The following is a 27226-nucleotide window of genomic DNA, read 5'->3' on the forward strand; positions in this document are numbered from 1 at the left end:
TGCTGTGCCACCAACCTGGAGGTGTGGGTATCTTTGACGAATATTGATACTCCCCCTCCTTTTGTGGTTCGGTCCAAGTTTTGGGGCCGAAAAACATGGTATGAGGTATAACCTGTTAGTGCTGGGGTGCTCTCATGAGCCTTGAACCAGGTTTCTGTTACTGCACAGATATCGATGTTCTCCATGCTAAGGAAAGTTTTGAGTGCGTGCATCTTGAGGTTTAGACTTCTGGCATTGAGTAGCATTACTCTTAGTTTCTTATCCCTTGTGATACCTATGGAGGTGGGTTTGTCTTTTGAGCCTTGCCTAAAAAAGGCACTATGGGGGGTGGCAAGAGCCTTTGCCAATATCCGAAAGCCCAGGGGTGACAGGTGCAAGCCATCCCTAGCGAAGCATCGTGGCTTGTCGAGCATGTCATCCCAGGCTGACAGGCATTGGATCCCCTTTGAATGACACCAATACTTAAGCCAATTGTTGAAATTGATCATCCTGTCTTCATATTGTGGCATCATTCTTGGCGAGGGTAAGATACTACTCAAGGTCAGGGTCATACCGGCATGGACTACATGCTCAGAGAGCTCCTCTATGTCTCTTTTCATGTAGTCCAGGGAGGTACGTCTCAGGTCATTCACACCAGTATGGACAATGACTGAGTCATATTTGTACTTGCCTTGGAGTGACCTGAGTGCTTGTGTTATGTGGTGGATCCTAGCACCTGACAGGCAGCTCACCGTGACCTTCTCCTTGTTCAGCCTGGTGAGCAGGACATCAGTGTGCCTGATGACAGAGTCACCTATTACAAGTGTATCAGGTGTGTTGTTTAACCTTAAGGGCTGTGACTGTTCGGCACACTGGCTTTGTGAGCTATGTGTTGCACGTGTTTTGTTTTGGGGTAGTGGTTGCTTGGGTGTCTGCTTTGGAGGTCTCTGTTGCTTAGGCAGATTTTTATTTAGAGCTTCCGAGTATGTTTTTGTATGTTTATGTGTTTGGTTTGCTGTCATGGTAGGTCTATGTGAGACTGGAATTGTAGTGAGTGTGGTTTCCTTCTCCTCCTCCTGACTGGTTACGCCAGTACTAAGTTGAGAGAGCTTAGCCTCCAGTTTGGCTATATGGTTGCATCTCTCACATGTGTTGGAATTTGTTGGGAGGAGGAGAGGGTTGTCTGTGTACATGAGGCAGTTGTAACATTGCCTCAAGATTCCCAGATTCACCAGCTGGACCAGAGAGGAGATTGACAACTGACCTTTGGACATGCTAGATTAGTATTGGGAATTCATTGAAAAAAGGGCCAATGGGGAACAAGGTACTCAAGGGGAGTTTGTGAGGGTGTAGTGCTTTTAATTTTTTAGTGCTGACTTATATAATTGCTTTAGTGAGCAAATGCCAGGCTTTAGAGTAGGAACAGGGTGTTTATTATGAGAACTAGATCAGTTCTAATGGAAAAAGCAGACTTTGTGGAGCCGAGAATGGTTTAAACACAATTAAGCGGCGTTGCCCGATGCTGCGCTATGCGCAAAATCACGCAAAGCCTCGCTAAAGCGGGTTTTATACAGGGGGGACTTGAAAGAGCTAGAAATTGGCCCAAAACGGCCAATAGACTACCAGATTCTTGTGCTGAGAACACTCCTCCAGGGATAGATAGGCTGCTCTAAGCTCCCCACTACCACTGGTGAACAAAGAAGCCTCCCTTTATCCAAGAAAGGAAATGGGCAACACAGGAACTTTCCAAAAGTCCAGAATACAGCAAAGCCTGTATTTGGACTACTCTAGGTCAGGAAAGACGGGAAACAAGGATATTTTTTTTTTTCTTTTTTTGCAACAAACAGTAGGAAAATGCAATAAATATGTAACACAGGCTAGCACACTTGAGTGTGTAGCCTCAACAGGTAAATGCAACAAACAGGGCAAACTTTAAAACTGCAGGTGCAAAAACAACTTTAAACAGTTTAAAACAGTTCAAGAAGCAGAAATACTTGCAGTTTAGCTAGATCGGACAGTCGCCCAGGTAGTAGCAGCAAAAAAAAAAAACACTTTTATCAGGTTAGCAGTCACTCTTTTAGCCTCTCTGCTGCTAGCGGCAGTCTGCAGGACCACGGGGAGCTTGGCTGAGTAGTAACAAGTGCAAAAAACACGCCAAAGCGGGTTTTATACAGGGGGACTTGAAAGAGCTAGAAATTGGCCCAAAACGGCCAATAGACTACCAGATTCTTGTGCCGGGAACACTCCTCCAGGGATAGATAGGCTGCTCTAAGCTCCCCACTGCCACTGGTGAAGAAAGAAGCCTCCCTTTATCCAAGAAAGGAAATGGCAACACAGGAACTTTCCAAAAGTCCAGAATACAGCAAAGCCAGTATTTAGACTACTCTAGATCAGGAAAGACGGGAAACAAGGATATTTTTTTTTTTGTTTTTGTTTTTTTTTTTTTTTTTTTGCAACAAACAGTAGGAAAATGCAATAAATATGTAACACAGGCTAGCACACTTGAGTGTGTAGCCTCAACAGGTAAATGCAACAAACAGGGCAAACTTTAAAAGTGCAGGTGCAAAAATAACTTTAAACAGTTTAAAACAGTTCAAGAAGCAGAAATACTTGCAGTTTAGCTAGATCGGACCCAGGTAGTAGCAGCAAAAAAAAAAAAACACTTTTATCAGGTTAGCAGTCGCTCTTTTAGCCTCTCTGCTGCTAGCACCACTCTGCAGGACCACGAGGAGCTTGGCTGAGTAGTAACAAGCGCAAAAACTACGCCAAAGTGGGTTTTATACAGGGGGACTTGAAAGAGCTAGAAATTGGCCCAAAACGGCCAATAGACTACTCTATGTCAGAAAAGACGGGAAACAAGTATCATTTTTTTGTTTTGTTTTGTTTTTTTCTTTTTTTGCAACAAACAGCAGGAAAATGCAATAAATATGTAACACAGGCTAGCACACTTGAGTGTGTAGCCTCAACAGATAAATGCAACAAACAGGACAAACTTTAAGTGCAGGTGCAAAAACAACTTTAAACAGTTTAAAACAGTTCAAGAATGCAGAAATACTTGCAGTTTAGCTAGATCGGACAGTCGCCCAGGTAGTAGCAGGAAAACACTTTTATCAGGTTAGCAGTCGCTCTTTTAGCCTCTCTGCTGCTCTCTCCTCAACAGATAAATGCAACAAACAGGACAAACTTTAAAAGTGCAGGTGCAAAAACAACTTTAAACAGTTTAAAACAGTTCAAGAAGCAGAAATACTTGCAGTTTAGCTAGATCAGACAGTCACCCAGGTAGTAGCAGCAAAAACCCCCCACTTTTATCAGGTTAGCAGTCGCTCGTTTAGCCTCTCTGCTGCTAGCGCCACTCTGCAGGACCACGAGGAGCTTGGCTGAGTAGTAACAAGTGCAAAAAACGGGTCAAAGCGGGTTTTATACAGGGGGACTTGAAAGAGCTAGAAATTGGCCCAAAATGGCCAATAGACTACCAGATTATTGTGCTGGGAACACTCCTCCAGGGATAGATAGGCTGCTCTAAGCTCCCCACTGCCACTGGTGAACAAAGAAGCCTCCCTTTATCCAAGAAAGGAAATGGGCAACACAGGAACTTTCCAAAACTCCAGAATACAGCAAAGCCTGTATTTGGACTACTCTAGGTCAGGAAAGACAGGAAACAAGGATAATATTTTTGTTTTTTTTTTTTTTCTTTTTTGCAGCAAACAGCAGGAAAATGCAATAAATATGTAACACAGGCTAGCGCACTTGAGTGTGTAGCCTCAACAGGTAAATGCAACAAACAGGACAAACTTTAAGTGCAGGTGCAAAAACAACTTTAAACAGTTTAAAACAGTTCAAGAATGCAGAAATACTTGCAGTTTAGCTAGATCGGACAGTCGCCCAGGTAGTAGCAGGAAAACACTTTTATCAGGTTAGCAGTCGCTCTTTTAGCCTCTCTGCTGCTAGCACCACTCTGCAGGACCACGAGGAGCTTGGCTGAGTAGTAACAAGCGCAAAAAATGCGCCAAAGCGGGTTTTATACAGGGGGACTTGAAAGAGCTAGAAATTGGCCCAAAATGGCCAATAGACTACCAGATTCTTGTGCTGGGAACACTCCTCCAGGGATAGATAGGCTGCTCTAAGCTCCCCACTGCCACTGGTGAACAATGAAGCCTCCCTTTATCCAAGAAAGGAAATGGGCAACACAGGAACTTTCCAAAAGTCCAGAATACAGCAAAGCCTGTATTTGGACTATTCTAGGTCAGGAAAGACGGGAAACAAGGATAATTTTTTTTTCTTTTTTGCAACAAATAGCAGGAAAATGCAATAAATATGTAACACAGGCTAACGCACTTGAGTGTGTAGCCTCAACAGGTAAATGCAACAAACAGGACAAACTTTAAATTACAAGCACGATATACACTATCTCTGAATCTATAGGAGATTAGGAAGCAGAATTCTTGATGGTGAAAATAATCATAGAATGGTGATGTAGCAGAAATTAGATCATCAGTGTGATACAGTCTGTCAAACCACTTTTTTTGACAGAATAAGTTACAGTGGAAAGATCACATCAATGTATGGTACATAAGGATAATGGGAAACAGGAAGTGAAAAGAAATACAAAATTATCCACTAAAAGATACAATGAAGACTGAACAACTTAAAATAGGTGAACTGAAACCAGTGACATTCATTTTAAAACCTTTGTCAAACACTAATAATTACCATATTAGTTTCAGAATTCATACAATCATACCTCTCAATCTGTCACTGCAAGAAATCTGGACAAAAACAAATATAACAGGGGAACAAGGGCCTAAAATCAGGGCCAAATTTTAAATATTGCTCTTATAAACTTAGATAGATGTTTTATAATAAGATTTGCATTGATATATTTTTTCAGAAGAATATGAAGCCTAAAACTCAAATGACTGCTATTATTTACTGACTTCAGTCCTCAGTTACTTGTGAAAAAATATAAATTTTATGAGGAACAGATCAAAAATATGAAGCAAAAATCTGGACATTCTGCAAAGTACTGGTCAGTTGAGAGGTATGAGCCTACAATCTTCACATAGCATTGCATTAAGTTTGACTGTTTGACATAGTATTTCTTATGTCCAGTGCATAAAAGGATAGTATTGTAAATGTATCTGATTTTCTATAAAAGGGGGTTGACTGATATTTGCAGAGGATAATATGCTTTATTGCTTTTTGTATGAGGTATTACTCTTTAGGAATATTTGTGGTTACTATAGTGTACTGTTTTGTGTCTATGAAGTTCAAGTACATAAAATAAATGTTCCATGTATGTGGCAAAAATGTTTATGTGGCTTTTTTTCAACATTCTTATCCAGTCTAAAACCACGAGAGGGAGCCAAAGCACTAGATATAATAAATGCAAGATAAAAGGCATTTGTAAACTATATTTTTATGTAAATTACTGGTTTCAGTATGTTTTAACAAGATGTTTAATCAGGGCACTACCCTGACTTTTACTAGTGCAGGTCAGAGAGCAGAGCATATGTAGGCCAGGCAGGTATGACCCTAGCCCTGAGTAGCATCCTACCATCACCCAGAATTATACCACAGTACAAGCAAAAAATGATTGATTTCAACAATTGGCTAAGTTTCTGGTGCCATTCTAAGGGGATCCGGTATCTGTCTGCCTGGGATGACATGATTGACAGACCTCGATGCTTTGCCAGAGATGGCCGGCATCTATCACCCTGGGCTTCCGGATACTGGCCAAGGCTCTTGCCACCCCTATTGTGCCATTTTTAGGCGGTACTCCAATGACCAAATTACCACCGTAACAGCTACAACTGCAATCTGAGGGTCATGCTGCTCAATGCTAGAAGTCTAAATCTCAAAATGCACTCGCTCAAAGCACTCCTTAAAATGGAGAACATCGACATTTGTGCCATAACAGAGACCTGGTTCAAGGCAGCAGAAAGCACCCCTGCACTACCAGACTATAACTCATTCCACACCTTTTGCCCCAGAACTTGGACCAAAGCTCCAAAGACTGTGGAGTTTCCATATTCATAAAGGATGTGCACACCTCCAGACTGGTAGCCCAACATAATGCATCTGAGATACTTCAGGTGCAGCTAACGTTGAGTAAGACAGAGATTCAGGTCGTAGCCTGCTATAGGTCCCCAATCATGTCCCAAGACTCACACCTCACATTCCTAAGCACCCTGGAGAATATTAGGGTCCAGCCTAACAATCTCATACTGGCTGACTTCAGACTGGTAGCCCAACATAATGCATCTGAGATACTTCAGGTGCAGCTAACGTTGAGTAAGACAGAGATTCAGGTCGTAGCCTGCTATAGGTCCCCAATCATGTCCCAAGACTCACACCTCACATTCCTAAGCACCCTGGAGAATATTAGGGTCCAGCCTAACAATCAGAATTGCAGCAGATAGTAAAGACAACCACAAGGCCTTTTATAGTTATGTAAAGAATCTCCACGGTAATACCCGCATTTGCTCTGAGCTACTGCACAATGGTACCTCCTATACCGAGCCAGCAGATATTGCCAATATACTGGCCGACAGATACAGTGCCAACTTTACCCCCCCCCCCAAAGGACCAGTCACAATACCACCAGATTGCCAGGCATCCTGTACTACTGCTGCACAGGTTAAAACAGCACTATCCAAGACCATGAATACAGCTTCTATGGTTCCTGACAATATCCCTGGGTGTGTTCTACATGAACTACAGAGTGAACTGGCACCTCACCTGTGTGCCCTGTTCAATCGCAGCCTCGCCTCAGGCTTTGTCCCTACCAAATGGCGCACTGCTACAGTCATCCCTCTCCACAAAGAAGGAGTGGCTACAGACCCTGGGAACTATCACCCTATTAGCCTAATGAGTCTGATATGCAAAGCTATGGAATGCATCATCATGGACCTAATAAACAAGGATATAGAGAATCTCCAAACTATGGATCCCACACAGTTTGGTTTTGTGAATGGTAGATCATGCCTGCTCAACTTGGTCAACTTCTTTGAGTCAGTCACCAGAGCTGTGGATGAAGGCAAGGTGGTTCATACAGCCTACCTTGATCTGGCCAAGGCCTTTGATACCATTCCCCACTCAGGAATCATAGAAAAACTCGCTAGGCTAGGCATCAACCCCTATATCACTAGGTGGGTTGCAAACTGGCTCACAGGTAGAACCCACAGTGTGAAAGTAGCTGATTCCAAGTCAGACTGCTGACCAGTCATAAGTGGAATCCCACAGGGTTCGGTCCTGGGTCCTCTCCTGTTTGGTATGTACTTCTCTGAAGTCCAGGCCAACATGAAGGGATGCTGGCTGACAAAGTTCCCAGATGATTGCAAGTTGGGTGCTATTATTAACTCCCCAAGTGATGTTGACATCCTACAGAAAGGCAGTGGTGGCTGGTGACTTCAAATCAAAGGGGAGCTGCAGGATACAGCTGAATGGGTATGGTCAGCTAGAAAGGGGTATGGCCAACTAGAAAAGGATGAAGCTATGTTACAGAAATACTCATTAGCTTGCTAATTATTTTACATTCATCTTAAAATACAGACAAAAACGTATTACAGTTTTGCAAATATATAATTACAACAGTAAACAGCAAGGCAATTTGTTTAATTCACAACCAGCCCCAATTCCCATTGCCTACCCCACCTACAGTATCTGATTTGATCTTGCGAGGTTAAAAACAAAAACAACAACAAAAAAAGACAATACTGTCATTAAGGTAAGTATTCTTTTTTCACATAAACAACACTCAGTTCAGAGCTTATGGTTGATCTTACTTCACTCAAATGCACATTAGTTTTGCAAAGCAAGCTAGAACTACTATCATTCCATTCACACATAGGCATTGCCCCAACCCAACTGCCTACCCAGAGAATATGCTTTGAGCTTACAAGGTTTAAAATAATGAGCTCAGTTTGAAATATGCAAAAAGGATCAAAGATCAAGTAATATACAATAAAATTACACCTCTCTGTGGCAGATTCACCCCTCATATCATAGTTGCAGGGGTAGACATGAATTTAAAACATATCCCAACTTTCATCACATACTCCAGTAGAAGATGTGATAAAAGTGAATTCTGACCATACAGTCTTTACAAATGAAGTTGAAAATGATTTCAGAAAGATGAACTTAATACGTTTCCCATAAATTAACTGATTTAATAATATGCTTTAATTCTGTAACACATATAACAGTGGAAGCTGCAATCAGGTGATCCTACAGTTATGTGACCTGCACGTACTCATTAATGTGCTGTATTTTTAAGAAGGTCCATTGTAATCAGTGTTCTACCCCAGTTAACAAATTAAATAAACAATGTTATTTTTATACTTCCTATGTGCCTTTGACAACTGTTAAGCACCCTTCGTCTAATTAATACCTTTAGTAATTGTGGTAACAACAGTCTTGACAGACGTTATAGTTAAAGATTTTGTCTGCTTCAGAAAATAAGTCATATCTACCTATGATATGATCTACAATCCATCAAATACAATTTTCTGATGTACCATTTCACTGAGAAGTCCCAGTACCAAAGGAAAACACATTCTAAAATCAAATTGTGTCTGTAGGCAAGCCAATTACAGGTCAGCAAAAGTCAATTTAATAAAATTAAAATGCATCATGTCATAGCCAGCTCTAACACTGCAATGTGAAAAACCTGCATTGCACTACAAGGCAATGCTGAGTGCTTAACTACTATAGCTGCACTATAAAAGATAAACTATAGATGACAACACAGATGGCAGGTGAAAATCAATATTCAACAATATCATTACAAGTTAATTGCTGAATTACAAAGCTGTATCCATCAATGTGGTGTCCACCACCATTCATTAAATCTGGATTGGAAAGTGTCCTATTTCTCTTTCCCTGTCCATAACAGTTTTCCCTTCCAACCTCGAGTGTGTTAAGGAGTTAGCCTTCCTCAACTCATCTGTCCAGAATTTTGCAGGATGCCCCCGATTTTGCTTCATATTTTGCCCTATTCCTTGTACAATTGTTGATTGTTTGATAAATCACTGCAGGTTGTAATCAGTCAGTAATACCAGACATCAGATTTGAACTTCTTATTGTTTAGAAAATGTGTGTTGATGCAAAAGCTATTGTTCTATTAACTTTTCAAGTTAATTAAAGCTGTATAAAAAACTGTTAATGATAATGGGCCTTTGCCCTCCATTAACTCTGACTTTGTCTTGAATCATACAGCAAATAAATTGAGATTTGTGTCTTCAACTCTGCATCCTAGAAAGTGACCCACAACAACTGTAGACCTGCATACAAATGCAATAATTCAAATATTGGGTGTCCTCAGAGTCAGCTAAGCACAAAACAGCCAAGCAAAACGCATTTTTAAGCACATCCATGTTGCAAAACAAATATATGACCATTGCTTAAAGTATGCATTTATATTTACTGGTAAATTCAATAAGAAGCTAAGTCAGAAACTTTCACTGTATACTGTCAAAATATTGTCTCCACCCCCACCTCACATTAAAAATAAATACAAACACCCTCCCAAATGTTGCATCTACATATTTATTAAATTAATGCATTATTTTCAAGCACTATCTATTCACTATCAGTAGAGTTACTTAAAGATAATTGACAGCAACTCATTAATCTCAGAAGATTGATAAATCAGTGGACGTTGCTCACAGAGATTACACCATGAACATCAAATGTAAAAGCAATAATTTTTGCAGGAGGGATCAAGTTCTTTTGAATCCCCTTACCGCCTGCTTATATATACCAAGTCCAGGATTCCAAAATGCTGGGGAAAGGGCATATTATAGTGATCTTAGACCATTCAGCTTTCCTTTCAAAAAATTCAGGAAAGCAGTCAATAGAATAAGCAGTCAAAGATAATGGGTGAACCCATAGGTATACACATGTGCTTGCACACACACACACACACACACACACACACACACACACACACACACACACACACACACACACACACACACACACACACCACTTTCTATATGAAATAATTGCCCATAAAAAAGAAAAGAAAACCTTCAAAAATGACATAAAATATTTTACAAACAACCAGATATATCAAAAATATATCAAGTGATAAATACAGAATACTTGAAAATAAAAGCTCTCAAGTAAATTAGACAGTTGCACATACCTCTTTAAAAATTGACTCCAACTCACAATCCCATTCAACAAAGATATTTGGCAGAGTAATCTTGATGTTTCCTGAAACCAAGACCTTAAACAAGCACCCACCCAAGCCTACAAACTATAAAATACAGCACTGAAATTTTTAAATTCCTCTTCTCTGGCCAAAAGCCTCTAGCTCTCTTGGTGGTGTGTGGTCCCTTCTAAGTCCTGTGTGGAGACACAGCTGGTCCCTCTATCTGAAACCCTGTAAGGCTACTGTTATCCTACTGAATAGTAGGGAAACTCAACCTAGAAGCCCCTCTGGATCTACCTGGACCCTCTACATTCAGCCTCACAGTCTTCTAAGTCCTGTGTGGAGACACAGACGGTCCCTCTATTTGAAACCCCTGTAAGGCTAATGTTATCCTACTGAATAGTAGGGAAACTCAACCTAGAAGCCCCTCAGGATCTACCTGGACCCTCTACATTCAGCCTCACAGTCTTCTAAGTCCTGTGTGGAGACACAGCCGGTCCCTCTATTTGAAACCCTGTAAGGCTAATGTTATCCTACTGAATAGTAGGGAAACTCAACCTAGAGCCCCTCAGGATCTACCTGGACCCTTTACATTCAGCCTCACAGTGTAGGTGTTATCCTATAGTATATGTATGATTTAACTTTAACCTTGTGAGTGCGATAACTTTAAATTACTGGTGACTGCATTACATTTTAAACTATTTTGTAAGGGCCAGCACACCCGTGGACCTACCCCTCCTACCATCTCTTTATTAACTTATCCCCCCTCCTCCTACTATCCTAGTGGAATTAGTGTTTTCCCCACGCTATCCACTAGAGGGCAGCAGATCTTAGGCTTTGGAATACCATCTCTCACTGGTTGTAGAAACCAACTAGCTCTGTAGACCATCTAGACTCTGATATCAGTGCTTGTACTCTCTATTTATGTACTTACCCCCCACTCCATGATTGCTTTAAAATGGGAATTATCCCAGGTAAGTCTGGGAGTTTTTATTAAATAAGATACCTTTGACTGTCACTACTTTTTGCTACTGGCCCCCTCTATTATCCCTCTGTATAAACCTCCTTTCCCGCCTTTGGCACCTTCTATAAAAATCTCTCTCTCTGTTTTAAAACTGTTTTACATAACTATCCCCCCAGCACAGCTATACCTTTGTTCACCTTTTTTCTCTGCTACTTAGTAACAGTATATGTCTCTTACCTTTCCTATGCCTGTAGAACTCAGTCTCTCTCCATAACTGATTGACTCTCAGCCTCTCTCAGCTGTGACCAGCTCCGTTCACCCTATGGGCTCACTCCGCTCCCCTACCCTACCCCCAATTCCCACACACCCCCAGGGGTCCTACACTTATGCTTCCCTAACCACACCTTCTCTCTCTTCCAACTAATCCCATACTTCACCCCATCCCACATACTTTAGCCACACCCCTACCTTCTAACAATCACTCACAATAAGCCACTCCTTAGGGTACCTCTACCATATCCTCCTACTCTTAACTTGTATATCTTAGTGCCCCCTCTCTTCTCTTCTTGTATCCTTTTATCTTCCTCTCCTCTACATCTCGCTCCCTAATTTATTCCTTCACTCGAGTTCTTATTTTAATATTTCCTCGAAGATGTCTCTCCCCAATCTAACTACCCTCTTCTCAGCCTACCTTCTTACCTCCTTTGAAAAACTGCACTATTTCCAGCTTAACCATTCCCACAAACAAACTACAATTTATACACACATATCCCTCAACAGACATTCTAACATAACTTCCACTCCCAGTTACCTACTACCTAAATACCACAGACTCTTCCACATTAAACATAACCTACCCTCAGAAAAAAAAATGAAACTTCAAACTTACCTTAGAAACAATTCAGTAACAAAACTAAATAATCCCTCCTTAAAAGATGGCGACATCCACCTCAACCCTGGCCCTACCAACCCTACAATCCAAACAACTCACCCTAAACTCAATAGCTCTCTCCTAATAGGGCATCTGAATATCCAAAGCATCAATAATAAAGTACCTCACCTTCATGCCCTCCTAGATATTCACTCCTTTGATATCCTCTGCCTCACTGAGACTTGAAATTATTCCCCATGGCTATAATATAGTGAGACTAGACCGAACAAAATGTAAATGTGGTGGAGTAGCAATTCTATTTAAAAATGGACTTCACATCTCTACCCTACCAGCCAATCCAACCCAGGATAGCAACACAGAAGTCCTCATTACTAAGCTCCAAATCAAGGCTAACAAATCTTTATACATTATCTGCATTTACATACCACCCAGAAATAATATAACTACACTAGAAGCTTTTCTTAGCTGGGTATCTTCTACCTACCCCCAAGAAACAATAATGCTAGGCGACTTTAATATTGACTGGAAAAGTGTTAATGCTGAAAATCCTACCTCTCATATCAACCTCCATGGCTTTACCCAAACCATAACTTCTACAACAAGAATTAACAAACCTAATAAAAAAGAGAGTACCTTAGACTGGATACTCATAAATAAAGTGAAACAAACTTATAAAGTAGGAACCCTGCCAGATGATGTAAGTGATCATTCTTTGACCTACATCACAAGAGAAAAGAAAGACTTTCCAAACCCCCCACCTTTAGGACAGCACGCTCTACCAAACACTTTAACGCATAATTATTTCAAACTGAGCTCAGAGCATGCAACTGGAACCCTTTAAAATCCCTTCCACTTGAAGAGGCTGTAAAGTATTTTAACACTACTTTCTTATCTATCCTTGATAAGCATGCTCCCAAACATTCCATCAGAATGAAGTCCAACCCAGCCCCATGGCTCTCGAATGAAACTAGAAATCAAATTCTACTTAGGAACAAAGTCTGGGCCAAATGGAGATCTAATAGAAATAGCTCTAATCATCTCCATTTTAGGCAGCTTAGAAATAGTACAAAAAAGCCAATACTTACAGACAAAAAAACTACTACTGTAAACTTCAACAAACTCATCAAAATAATCCTCAAAAGTTCTGGTCTTGCATAAATAAGCTCCTTTCCCCAGGTAACTCCCGAACACCCACCCCACTTGATGCAGATCCAAATACTCCCCATCAAACTGCCAATACCTTTAACTCTTTCTTCACTGACACTATACAATCTCTAGCTAGGCAACTTATTTCTGAAAACTCCAGCCTTCCCATCAACTTACCACACTCTTCCTCTAAATTCAAACTACAACCCATCTCTACTTCTCTCATCTATAAATTTATTTATAAACTTAAGCCATGTACTCCATCTGCTGACCAACTTCCTTCCCAATATCTTCAAAAAGCAGCCAAAGTAATTGCCTACCCTATATCTATCCTTATAAATAGGACAATCCAAGAAGGAACCATCCCAGATATTTGGAAAATCTCCCACATTATCCCCTTACATAAAGGTGGGAACTCTAATGATTACTCTAACTATCGGCCAATTGCTCTCTTATCACCCTTAGCAAAAATTATGGAAAAATGCATTCACCAACAACTTTTACATCATCTCTCTCTACATAACTTAATAGCAAACTGTCAACATGGCTTTAGGCCATCACATAGTACCACTACTGCCCTTCTATCCTTTACAGATACCATCAATAGAAACCGTAACAAAAACATCCTCTCATCTGCACTCTTCATTGACCTCTCTAAAGCTTTCGACATGGTTAACCATACCCTCCTAATCAATATTCTTGAATCTCTTTCCTTTGATTCTCTGGCCGTTAAATGGTTTAGATCATACCTCAGCAACAGGCAACAGGCAGTTCTCTGGGAAAATCAAATTTCATCCTCTTTACCTGTCACCATCAGGGTCCCTCAGGGCTCCATTCTTGGACCACTTCTTTTCTCATTATTTATTAATGATCTCCATGTAGCAATTCCTCAAGCCACCTGTATTCAATATGCAGATGACTCCATACTAATATGTTCAGCAACCTCTCCATCTGAACTATATTCTCTTACTCAAAATGTTTTCAACACTGTAGAAACATGGTTTACCAAACGTTGCCTCCTTCTTAATGCCAAAAAAAAACAAAACTCCTTCTCTTTACACCCACTACTAGGTCCACCCCCTTAGACTTCTCAATCTCTTCAAATAATGGCACTGTCATTTTCCCTGACTCTACCACCAAACTTTTAGGAATAACCATTGACAATATTCTCTCATTTGATCACCATATAAACAACACCGTTAAAATAGTCAACAGAAAAATAGGCTCCTTATATAGAATAAAACCTTTTTTAACCTCAACAGCCAGAGCCAAGATCGCTCACTCCCATCTAATTCCAACCCTTCTGTATGCCTCACCTATATTTACCAACCTTAAGAAAACTAACCTCAACAAATTAGCAACTTCTTACAATAATATTGCTAGATTTGCTACTGGCAATCCCTTCAGAACCCACCACTGTTCTAATCTTAGGCAACTAGACTGGCTGGAATTCCAAAACCATCTGATAATCCCTCAACTCACAATTGCCCACAAGATATTTTACCAACCCAATAATACCCCTATACTTTCAAAACTCTTAATCCCATATAATAATCTGAACTCCCTACGTTCTTCTAGTAAACTCATTGCTAGCTTAACAAAGTGTAATAATACAGCTGGTGACTCTCTGTTTACCAACACAGTAGGAAAAAACTGGAACCTGTTACCCAATGAACTAACTCTAATTACATCCCTGCCACTCTTTAAACAAAAACTTAAGAAACACCTCCAAATGCACTGGCTATGCCCTTGTAGTAACCCTGACTAACAACCATCTTCACCCCTGTTTTTCTTCTCTTCTAACCAAACTTCCAAACATTTAAATGCTTAGTCTTGTAATTAAGACTGACACTATTTAAACTCTAATCAACTTATTGCTTAAATCCTTCAACCTGATGTGAACTATTGTACATAACACTTACTGTATTATATCTGTTTTTAGCTTTCTTAAGCAATATTATGTTCACTATTACTTTTCTTAAGTGTTTTGATCTCTGAAATGTAATTAACTACCTGTTTTATTTGGTTTATTAATCCTTTATTTACCATGTAATAATATTTTTATACTTTTGTATATCTGTGTGGAGATTTTCTCCCCGGGCCTCTACTGAAAATGGATATATATCCAGCTAGACTAGCCCGGTCAACAAATGTAAAATAAAAAATAAAATAAATAAACTGAATCCTAGAAAATGCTGTTGTAAAACACAGGCACTTAATTCCCCTCAGAAGTGGAAACCACACCAGACTTAATTCCTGAACCCATTAACTTACCCAAAAAACAATGCATAAAAATAAAAAGCACTCAAAATACTACAATGTAACTGAAAAAATAGTTAACTATCCCCCACTTTTCCACAGTATTTTTTAACCCACAGTGAAGAAGAAAATGCACAACAAAAATTTAAACCATGCCTTCCTTTTCAAAGTCATGTTCCAAATCAATTAAAATGTCATCCAAATCCCTAATACAATTGCCTGAAATAAATTATTCTTAAGTAAAAGTGTTCCTTTTCTAAACCATATTTATAAAACATACTATTGCATTCAGTACTTCTCCACAAAAGAATTAGTACAAAACCACAGCCCACTGAAATCAACAGAGAATTAAAAACTTGCCTAAAATACAAAATAAATAAATGAAATATGTTGGGGTCTACTGTGAGATAAATTAAATATTTTGCACTGTCAGATTAGGAAATACATGTTACTTGTTCCTTTTCAATTTATTATGAAACTTGGTCTCCTGTAGTACAAGATATTTTCATTTATATAACAAAAGTACCCCCCACAAATTCCATATGAATGTATATGCTTACATACATGTATACATATAAAAGGGTCCCCTACAAATTCTCCTCACTTCAGAATTCAGTACATCAAAAGCCTGCTATGAAAGGTCATAATACTGAGATGCAAAGCCTGAAGGTGGAAATGTAAAATTTTGTATGTTCACTGAACCCACATGTGGAGGCTTTGTCACCCCCCCCCCGCAATGCCTACACAGTTCAACTATTTTTCTCCAAGGACACACAGCTCCACAGATTAGTACAATACTTTGGTTCATCTGAAATTATATATTGTACTAATTCCTGAGTTACTGAAAGCTGTACAGTAGTTTTTATTAATAAAGCTGTTGCTGGACTGTAATCTTCCAAAGGGGGACACACCATAACTCTCAAATGCATAGACTTTAGCAGAATGTCCAGATTTTTTGCCTCATATTTTGTTCTGTTCTTGATAAGATTTGTGATTTTCTGGCAAATCACTGAGGACTGAAGTTTCCAAATAATGACATACATTTGAGTTTCAGACTTCATATCATTCAGAAAATGCACCGTAACATAAATCCTGTTATTCTCGCATCTTTTCTGAGTTCAGAATATGTCCCTATTTGTGGGTCTTTGTCTCTCCATCATTTTAGACTTTGTCCATATTTCTTGCACTAAGAGGTTGAAAGGTATGAGACAAACCAAACTAATTCCCATACATTTCCCATGCTGTAGGTATTTTAATATGGTGTTTCTATCTGAAAAGAACCTAAAAAAGAAGCACACTGGTGCCATCTAGTGCATAAAAAATAAATAACAAAAGACCACCAAAGTTATGAAACTAAATAATCAACATCAAAATACATGGTCTAACAACGTTAGTGACAAGGATAACTTTCAGTTCTAGCATTAACTCTAATATATGTACACATTAATAACATTTATTCTTTATTCATGCTGCACAGTGATCATGTGATACTGTGGTTTAAACAGTACACAACGAAAGTAACATTTTATGCTTATTACATTGCAAAAGCCATTTCTAATGGCAAAACTAGTCTGTTTTTGTTGATTTAACCCATTTGGATAATAAAAGTCTTGCATTTTTTCATAATGTAGTATTTGCAATGCTTTGTCTGGTGCTGTTGGCTTTGTTGTGGATTAGACAGAGAGATAGACAGATAAAGATATGAAAAATTGAACTGTAAAATCATCAATGCACATTTATTTATTTATTTATTTATTTCCAGTTTGATTTCTGGGGAAGTCCACTGGGCTCAGAGAGCCCGTTTTCAGTGGAGGCCCAGGGAGAAAAGCTCCATGAAACAGATTACAGTAAAGATAGCAGTCCAATAAAAATAAAAGTACAAGTACAAATACATATTAAATTATACAAAGTGTGAGCAATATTGCCCATAGTGGAAAAATATCATGCAGATACATTTTAACAAATTCACACAGTTAAAGTCAAAAGTCAAAGCTATTTACAATATTTACAGAGTGTGAGAGATCATATGGGAATTATTTATAGAATGTTATAGCCAGCTATAAGGTGCTTAGGAACTCAAGAGGATACTCTCCCATGGGGCTTTTGTTAAAGGTAGGGAGAATTCAGTTACATTTCCATTTGGAGGAGAGGTAGGTGTAAAGCTGAGGTTTTTTTACTTTCTGGAAATTGAGAGTAAAAAAATTTAAAAAATGCTTAAACTACACTGATTATAAAAGGAAAAAAATGCTTTCTTTTTGCAATTTGTCAACTAAAAAAAAATAGCTAACAGCAAATAGACATACTTTGTCTGAATAATGATACGGCTAGGAAAGGGGTTTTAAAAAGGTGATGTGTAGTTTTGGGGTTAGGAGTAGTGGCAGCATTAAGGTTAGGGTTAGCATACAAGAGTAAGGATAGACTAAGGGCTTTGCCACTATACCACCTTACTCATATGTGCTAACCCTAACTCTGCTTCTGCCACTAATCTCTACCCTACACCTTAGTATACACTCTTTTTGTAACAGTACCACTACGCAAGACACTCATGCACACACTTCACAAACACTATCATACATGTGCAGCACTGAATCTATTCCCCTGTCTAGTGCATACTCTAAACCCTAACCCAGAAACACTTGCACATACAGTCCAATACCTTCACACACTATAGTACATGGACAACATGCCTCTGTCCACTTTCATACACCCGACTTTAATCCTAACCTGCAAACACTTGTTCATAGGTAGGTACTAGACTATTGGTCCTAGGGCCTATATAAGCCTAGCCAAAAAGGTATCCTGGCTTTTGCCACCCAAGAAAATTATTTACCTGTGTCCCTGTTGAGCAAAGTCACAGAAGTGATCCCCTATTTCCCATCCAATCATCAAGATTTTTCTTGAAGTGCTAATAAGGAGCTTTGATATAGATAGGTAGTTTGTTCCAGAGTATGGGAAGTCTCTGGGACAGGAATCTATCCCTCCAGCATGTTCTCTTCATTGTGGTGACAAGATTTAGGTCCCTAGAGCATGTAGCTCAGAGGGGTTGGGATTTCTTTAAGTGGAGCATGTCCAACAGCTCTGGGTTTTACATAGCTTTGTATGTTAGGCAGAGATCGCCTCTGAGTAGGCGATATGCGACGGAGTAAAGCTGGAGTTTTTGAGACAGTCTGTGTAGGGCATCTGTTTGAGACCGGTAATCTTCCTTGTGAGGTATTTCTGCGGCCTTTCCAATTGTTGTAGATGTCTTGTGAGGTACATACCAAAAGGGGCGTTGTACTCTATAATGAGTCTAATAAGTTACGAGTAGAGGGAAACAATGACCTCTTTTTTCCTGGATGAGAAACCTTTTGTGATGAGGTGTGCCATGTAGAAGGATTTCCTGACTACTGTGGTGATGTGATTATCAAAGGAAAAACTACTGTCCACCTGTGTCCCAAGGTCTCTAATCACACTTTCGGTGTTAAGTAGACTACCGCCTATGTGGTAGTTCATGGGTACAGAGTTTTTACCAAAAGGGATGAGACTGTACTTTTTGGCCTTGAGCTTGAGGCCATGGCTTTGACACCAGGCATCTGTCTCAGTGAGGCCCTTTTGTAGGATGTCCACATTGTTAGGACTTTTGATTATGGCTCCTAGTTTGCAGTCATTTGCGAACTTTGTTAGGCAGAGACCTTCTGTGTTAGCGTGTACTTCAGAGAAGTAGATACCAAACAGGAGAGGACCCAGGACTGAACCCTGTGGTACTCCACTGGTCACTGATCTGAAGTCAAATTTGGAGTCTGTTACTTTCACAGTGTGGGTTCTGTCAATGAGCCAGTTGACAACCCATCTTGTGACATAGGGATTTATACCTAGTTTAGTGAATTTATTTATACTTCCAGAGTGGGAGATGGTGTCAAAAGCCCTGGCGAGATCTAGATAGGCTGTGTGAACCACCTTACCCACATCTACAGCTTTGGTTACTGCTTCAAAGAAGTCTATCAGGTTTAGGAGACATGATCTGCCTTTTACAAACCCGAACTGTGTGGGGTCCAGAGTTTGTAGATTACCAATGTCTTTCTTTACATGGGCTTGCAGACCAGGTTCGTCAGGCTAATGGGGTGGTAGTTCCTGGGGTCCATGGTGGATCCCCCTTTGTGGAGTGGGATAACCGTTGCTGTGTGCCATTCAGTGGGCACAAAGCCTGAGGTGAGGCTATGATTGAACATGGTAATTAGGTGGGGTGCCAGTTCATTCTGTAGTTCGTGTAGAACACAGCCTGGGATGTTGGCAGGTCCCATGGATGCTGTGTTGTTGGCTTTGGAGAGTGTGGTTTTTACCTGTGCAGTCATGATTACAGGAATTTTGCATTCTTCCAGTATAGAGATGGGCCCTTTAGGGGGTAAGAGGGGGGTAAAGTTAGCACTGAACCTATCTGCCAGGATGTTGGCAATATCAGTTGGTTCAGTATATTTAGTGCCGTTCTGCTGTAACTCAGAGCAGATCTGAGTGTTGCCATTGAGATTCTTGACATAGCTATAGAATGCTTTGTGGTTGTCTTGTAGAAACAGTGGCGATTTTGTTTTTGTAACTAGCTTTGAAGGATTTTATGAGGGATCTCAGCTTCTTACTCAGGCTGATCAGGGAGTTCCTCCAATCATGGGATTTTACTCTTTTTTGCAGCAGTTTCTTTCTTCTGTTGTAGAGTGTGTTTATGGCAGGGGACCACCAGATTGGCTTCCTTTTTTTAGAGGATAGCATCTTGGTTCTGTTAGGGATAGCACAATCCGTGCATTCGTTTAAGTGCCTATAAAGTGCATTTGTGTAGGATTCAGCAGTCATACCTCTGTTGTCTGTCTGCATGGGTGTCGTGAAGTTTTCCACTTCTGTCTTAAGAAGCATGAAGTTGGCTTTGGAGAAATGTTTTACGGTGGTTTCGCTAATGGCAGGTGGGGGTGGGATGTGGATGTCTAGGGTGATTAGCTTGTGGTCGGATCTGACCAAGAAATTGACCTCTGATGTGGAACAACGGTTGCCCATGTTGGTAATGACCATGTCTAGGATATTGCTGCCCCTGGTGGGGTGTGGATAAGTTGATCCAAGATGTTGGAATTTATGAATTCCAGAAAACGTTGAGCAAAAGAGTTGGTACATGAGTAGTTTTCCCTGTACACACATTCCAACCTACAGCACAACTTTGCCTTTTTCTCCGCTGTACTGTGAGCTTAGAGTTGGTATATATAGTTGACGAGGCACAGGCCCCCCCCACATCAGGGGGTTGAGGGGGTGAAGTGCCCCACTTGGGTGGGTTCAGTTTGCTTAGTTGTCAGTCCATTGTGCTGTAGGGCAAGTATTTCCTTGCCCTTAGTAAATTAAGCGAATCGCTGAAATGATTTTTGCTGAGTTAGGGTTTATGATTAGGTGTTCTGTGCAATGCAATTTCGGCAAACTAATACAGACCCATTGGATGTGCTTGCAGTTATGGCCATTTTTTTTTTTTTTTTGTAATACCACAAGTTTTGAATAGAATGAAGTTACGAATTAACATAGACCAGGTTTACAGGATGGTTAAATATATTTATTTATTGGCGTGTATTAACCCACCACCGAGTTCGGCAGGAATGGGTGTACCTACTGTGATTGACATACGGGAGGGTGGAGCAGTCTCCCTCTACAATTATCAGTGCATTCAAAATACTTCCAACCCTACAGGAAAGTACAGGTACATTGCGGGAATTTAAGGATTAGCAACTGTTGTGACAATTCTTGCAAACCAGGAAATACAGTTTCTTACTACCACCCTATATTACCCATTATTAGGTATATAGTTTTTTTCTTTCCAAAGTCTACCGTAGGACATACTTATTTTTATATTATTTTCCGTCGTAGTCCACGGACATAAATATTGCCATTCCACTAATAAAACATTCGGGTAGCAATGAAATGAAAAAGCCACTGACATGAACACTGCGGTTCCAATAACCAAACATTCAGGCAACAATAGAATGAAAGAGACAGTGGCAGAAACCCTAGTTCCACTAGTAAAAGCATTTAGGCAACAGTAGAATGAAAGAGCTACTAACATAAGCACTGCGATTCCATTAATAAAAGCATTCAATTAACAGTACAATGAAAGGCCATTGACATAAACAATGCGGTTCCACTAATGAAAACATTCAAGCAATGGTAGAATGAAAGAGCCACTGACACGAACGCCTCGGTTCCAATAATAAAAACATTGGTAAAAGTAGAATGCAAGAGCCATAGCTCTCAAGCTTCCATCGCCAAAACGAGGAACACTCGCCTTTATAATGTGGATGGTTGAAATATGCTGGTTTTACTTATAAAGAAGATCATTTAATGAATTAATATGATTAATTTCAATTTACCATGGCTTTCACTTGAAATAATTCCTAACACTGAATGTGTCTCAGACTCTTTCAATGTGGAACTTTGAGGAATTTCGACTTTTTGAGGAACATGAACTTTTTAAGACCCCCAAATGAGTCAGTACACAAGTATTTTGCAATAAGCGTATAATTACTGTTATACGTAACGTACAATGTTTTCTCTAATTTCTTTATAATTTTGCTAATCTGTTTGTAGGTCTGTATTACCTAGTGTTTTGGTGGCATCTTTCAATCAAACAGTGGGCGGTGCAGTCAAAATGGTCGCAGGCGGGGTTTGGGCGGGGCTTGCTACTGCTCATCTGGTGGGTTAATACACTTCAATTTCGGCGTTCGCCTATTTATTTATTTTACATTTGTTGACCGCGATAGTCTGACTGGGTACACGTCCATTTTCAGCGGAGGCCAGGGAGAAAAGCTCCAGTTACACATATAAACATAACACAATTAAGAGACAGACATACAGCTAACGTTACTCATTCAGAGACAAGTATATTTACAGAATATTATTTACTTATTTTGACATTTATTGACCGGGTTAGTCCAAATGGGCAGCAGCCCTTTTTCAGCGGTGACCAGGGAGAAAAGGTCCAATAATCTTATTGTACAACTAATTACAACATTAACATCATAATTACACAAAAAAAATCAATGATGTAATGTTACATTGTTTTGTTGCGGTTGTTAATAAAGTTTATTTAAACCGTCGCGTTTTCATTACACATTGCTTCGTATATGCGGTGCTGGCCTTTGATTGGGTGCCCATTGGCGTGCTTGCCTTCTGCTACTTGGAGTTTTAGCCTTAGTCTTAGTACGGTGTGTTGTAAATAATGTTTCGCAGGAAATTAGCAGCGCTTGAATACCATAATCCTGCTGGCTTTAATTGTAAAGGTAATGCACTAGATATGTTAATGTTTTTAATGCGGAAATACTGTTGTACAATTATTCCAGAAGTTACAGTTAATGTGTAGGCCCGAGGTAAAGCTGACTTCGTTTAGTACTTAACTGTGGTCTGCTTTATAATTGCTGTACATTTCGAACTTCAAGTAGAATTTTATATTTAAATGTGTAATTCGTTATGGTTGGAAAACTGTCTGCATGTTGTTTTTTCCTTTTTCTTAAATAGTTTTTGGTATGCACGTTTCTCATTCTTTACACATTGGGGCATTTTGTTTCCCCTTTGTCGTGAGTATTCTGGATTGTGCAGTGTTGTGTTATTTCATAGTGTGCACATATGTGTACTACAATCAGTGCAAGCTTATGTAATGTGCATGTTTTGCCTTGTTTGTCACATGCAAGTAAAGTGAAATAAAATGTTAAGTTATTGCTTGCAAGAGTTAAATGGTACACTGTTCTGCGCTCAGTGCAGTACTGTAAGTACGGAGAGCTTTCATTCCTTGCCATACGTTTTGCAACATTTAATCGTGTTATAATGAGGAGGAGGAGGAGCGTGGGAGTTTGTGGAAAGTAGGAGATAAGGCAGTGTGTGTACGTCCGTACGTACTTGCATCCGTTTGAAGGATTGTGTGCTGCAGGGCTAAGAGGCTTGGAAAGCAAATGAGTCAGTTGTAGGCAGCACTGAAAAAGGGGTGCAGTCTCGGTACTGTTAACAGAAACGTGATGCTAATAAATATGAGGGAGAAGAATATGGATAAATTATAAACCCACTGGTAAAGATCAGGGAACAACATAAATTATTCACAACAATATATCCATTCAGTCTGCCACAAGTCCACGTAATATTAACCTTTACAACTTCTCACAGCTAATTAACTCCACAACCCACCCCTCAAAAACTGTATCTACTGGTAGCATTCTAGATTGGATTTTCGTCTTTCACCTTCATTACTTCTCTGACAGTGGCACACTTCCAGACTCCCTTAGTGATCACCTGCCCACCTTTGCACATTGACTCCCAACACCTTTACTCAGAACACACAACTACATAACCATCCACAACCAAAAAACTTTAATCCTACAGCTTTCACTGACTCTCTAAAAGCAATTAACTGGCATGTTCTAAAAAATCTAGCCCTAGATGATGCTGTAGCTCACTTCAACTCAACCTTCTTAAATCTCCTAGATAACCATGCTCCACTAAGCTCTAAAAGAATAAAACTAAAAACCACCCCCTGGCTAGCCAAAAATACCCTAACAGCCATGAGACACAGAGACAAAGTCTGGGCTCTTTACCATAAAAATAAATCTCCCCTCTCCCATACCGAATTCAAAACACTCAGAAACAAAGTAAAAAAGCGCATTACTGCTGATCGACAAAACTATTTCTCCAAACTCCAAAACACTAATAAAACAAACACTCAGAAGTTCTGGAAAGGAATTTCTACCCTTATCAATCCTGGCAAAATACTCAACCCCAGCCCTGACCCCAGTGCTCCTGACCACGACTTAGCTACACAATTCAACTCCTTTTTCATAGATTCCATCTCCAAACTAACATCTTCATTCTCCAGTATCACTCCATCTTCCACTTCTCCCACTCAACACCCTTTCCTTCACTTCCATCTCTACTACCACTTCCTCTCCATTTCCATCACCCCCTCTTCCCACACCTCTGTTACTAAAACCAATTCCAACATCTACGATAAAAAAAAACTTCTACAAAAACTTAAACCATGCTCCAATGCCCCTGACAATATTCCTTCATACTTCCTTAGCATAGCTGCTGAAGCCATTGCCTACCCCATCAGTATACTAATCAACTGCTCTATCAAAGAAAGCATGGTACCCCAAATTTGGAAAAAGGCTTTCATCATACCTCTACATAAAGGTGGCAATAACAACAATATTACAAACTTACACCCCATAGCTATCTTATCCCCTATCTCTAAACTCCTAGAAAAGTGCATCCATCTACAGCTCCTACCTTATCTCTTAGACAATAATCTACTAACTCTAACTCAGCACGGCTTTCGACCCAGTCATAGCACTATGTCAGCCATCCTCTCCTTCCTGGAAACGGTAAATACAGCTCGGGACTCTGGTCATATTGTCTCTACCCTCTTACTTGATCTTTCAAAGGCCTTTGACACTATCTCTCACAAACTTCTTCGATCCAAACTCTCTCAACTCAACTTATCTCCTTCCTCATTGTCCTGGTTCTCTAGCTACTTATCAAATGGATATCAAGCAGTAAAGTGGAAAACAGCCACATCCTCTTTTCTAAATACCCCAACTGGAGTTCCCCAGGGCTCCATACTGGGTCCTCTGTTATTTATTATATTCATAAACGATTTCCACAACTCTATCCCATTCTCCAGCATTATTCAATATGCTGATGATTCAACTATCATTTGTTCTGTCACATCCTTCCCAGTGCTACAAAAGCTTACACAAGATGCCTTCTCTATCACTGAACTATGGATGAAAGATAACCACCTTGCTCTCAATGCCTCTGAAACCAAACTAATGGTATTTACCCCCTCTAAACACACCTCTAGCAATACTAACTCTCTATCAATTACCAGCCACAATAACACATCCCTGGAATTGGTGTCCAGTGCTATGTTACTGGGTGTTCAAATCGACAACCATCTCAAATTCAACTCCCACATTCAACACAATTATAAAAAAAAAAAACATCAAAAACTAGGCATGCTATACCGGCACAATCGCTACCTTACACCCTCCACTAAAATCACTCTCTCTACCTCATTCCTCATCCCCTCTCTTCTCTATGGAGCCCCACTCCTAACTAGCATCCAATCTTCCCTTAAAACACAACTTTCCACCTGTTACAACAAAATTGCTAAATTTGCTACCAGTTATAAGTCTTCTACCCACCACTGCTCTTCACTGCATAAATTAAAATGGCTTGAACTTCCCAACCAACTCATCTATTCTCAACTTACTCTTGCTCACAAGCTCATTTTCAAACCTGACCTCTGTCCATCTCTATCCTCAGCATTTAAATTTCACCTTCCCAGCAGAGTACTTGGATATAACAACCAAAATCTAATCGAATTGCATAAACCAAATCGTCCCCCTGGTAAAAATCTCCTATCCTTTAGCCTAGCACGACTCTGGAACTCCCTACCTCCTGCCATTCGTACCACCTTCAACCACCTTACATTCAAAAAATCTCTTCACACTCATCTATTTTCCCAGTGGGAATGCTCATGCTCACATCCTTCATGATCAATACTGACTCTCTCTCCTTCTCCTCCACTAGGACATTTCTTATCTCTGCTCAAAAAAAAAAAAATCTGTCAAACTTATCAGATACAATTGCTTCTTACTTATCTACATTGAAATGTTTAATTTTTGTAGCCTGCATCTTCTGTAATGTGTACCGCCAGTTTGTTCTTCCAAAAATTGTTTGCTCTAACTGTAACATTTAACACTAGTCTGTCTACCACAAATTGTATGCTCTTGTAAAATATTGTAAAAAGGATGTAAAACCTATTGTAACTTGTTTGGAGTTTTTCTCCCCAGGACTCCATTGAAAATGAGTTCATCTTGGCCCAATGGACTATCCTGGTAAACCAACTGCAAATAAAAATAAATAAAATAAAATTTGTATCGAGTTTAGTACAGAAGCTTCTGCTTTGCCCCTAAAAGGGATATGGGAAGAAAAAAATGGGTAGTTTTGTTTTTATTGGAGTAATTCTCCATAAGTATTGTCTTTGGGCTAGAGAAGACCCACACAGGTACAGGGCAAATGTTTAGATCCCATTTGATAATCTCGAGGTCAAAACTGAGCTCAAACCTGTGAGATGAGTTATTAGTAGCTTTGCACTACCTTGTTCTTGTTTTCGATGTAGAAAATTATTTGAAGACGGGCTAGACAAGTGGTGTGGGTGCATTTCTAAGAAGTAAACGGGTAGGGGGTAATTACGACACAAACTGGATAGTAAAGGGGGGAGTGGGAGGATAGTATTGTAGGAAGATGTCATCTGAGGAAGAGTGTGGAAGCTACTGGTAAAAGTGACAGGGATTTAAGTATTTATTTATTTATTTATTTATTTATTTATTTACATTTGCTTACTGGGAAATTACGACTGGACACAGGTCCATTTTCAGTGGAGGCCCAGGGAGAAAAGCTCCACACAATCAAACAAGTAACAAAAACAGAGCAAGTAGCAGTACACACAAAGTAAAATTACATCTAGAAATTACATAGAATGCTCATTTATTTATTTATTTATTTATTTGCTGTTTGTTCTCCAGGCTAGTCCAGTTGGCTACAAGGAGCCTGTTTTCAATGGAGTCATGGGGAGAAAAGCTCCGGGGGAAAAAAATACAAGTACATAGGAAAGAAGTATAAAATTCATAGTAGTACATAGTATAGCCAAGTACGAATACATATGTATATACAGTCCAAAAAAATTATTCAGCAAGTAACATTGTTAGAAGTACAATTTTTATTTTTTTTTTTTTGGAACTTGTGGTGTGGGATATGTAGTTCAGTAAGTTTAGGTAAAAGT

General features: G+C 39.7%; 1 protein-coding gene across 1 annotated transcript in view; it reads left to right on the forward strand.

Annotated features, from left to right (window-relative positions):
* The first annotated feature begins 22523 nt into the window (after positions 1-22523).
* RTRAF (RNA transcription, translation and transport factor) overlaps positions 22524-27226 on the forward strand; it is a 558130-nt gene continuing 553427 nt past the window's right edge. The window contains exon 1 of the mRNA XM_044074328.1: positions 22524-22673. Coding sequence (XP_043930263.1) covers positions 22613-22673 — 61 coding nt within the window. The 5' untranslated portion in view covers positions 22524-22612. The remainder of the gene's footprint in view (positions 22674-27226) is intronic.

This window comes from Protopterus annectens, chromosome 6.part0 (assembly GCF_019279795.1).
Source record: "Protopterus annectens isolate FY-2018-M chromosome 6.part0, PAN1.0, whole genome shotgun sequence".
NCBI classification, from domain to species: Eukaryota; Metazoa; Chordata; order Ceratodontiformes; family Protopteridae; genus Protopterus; species Protopterus annectens.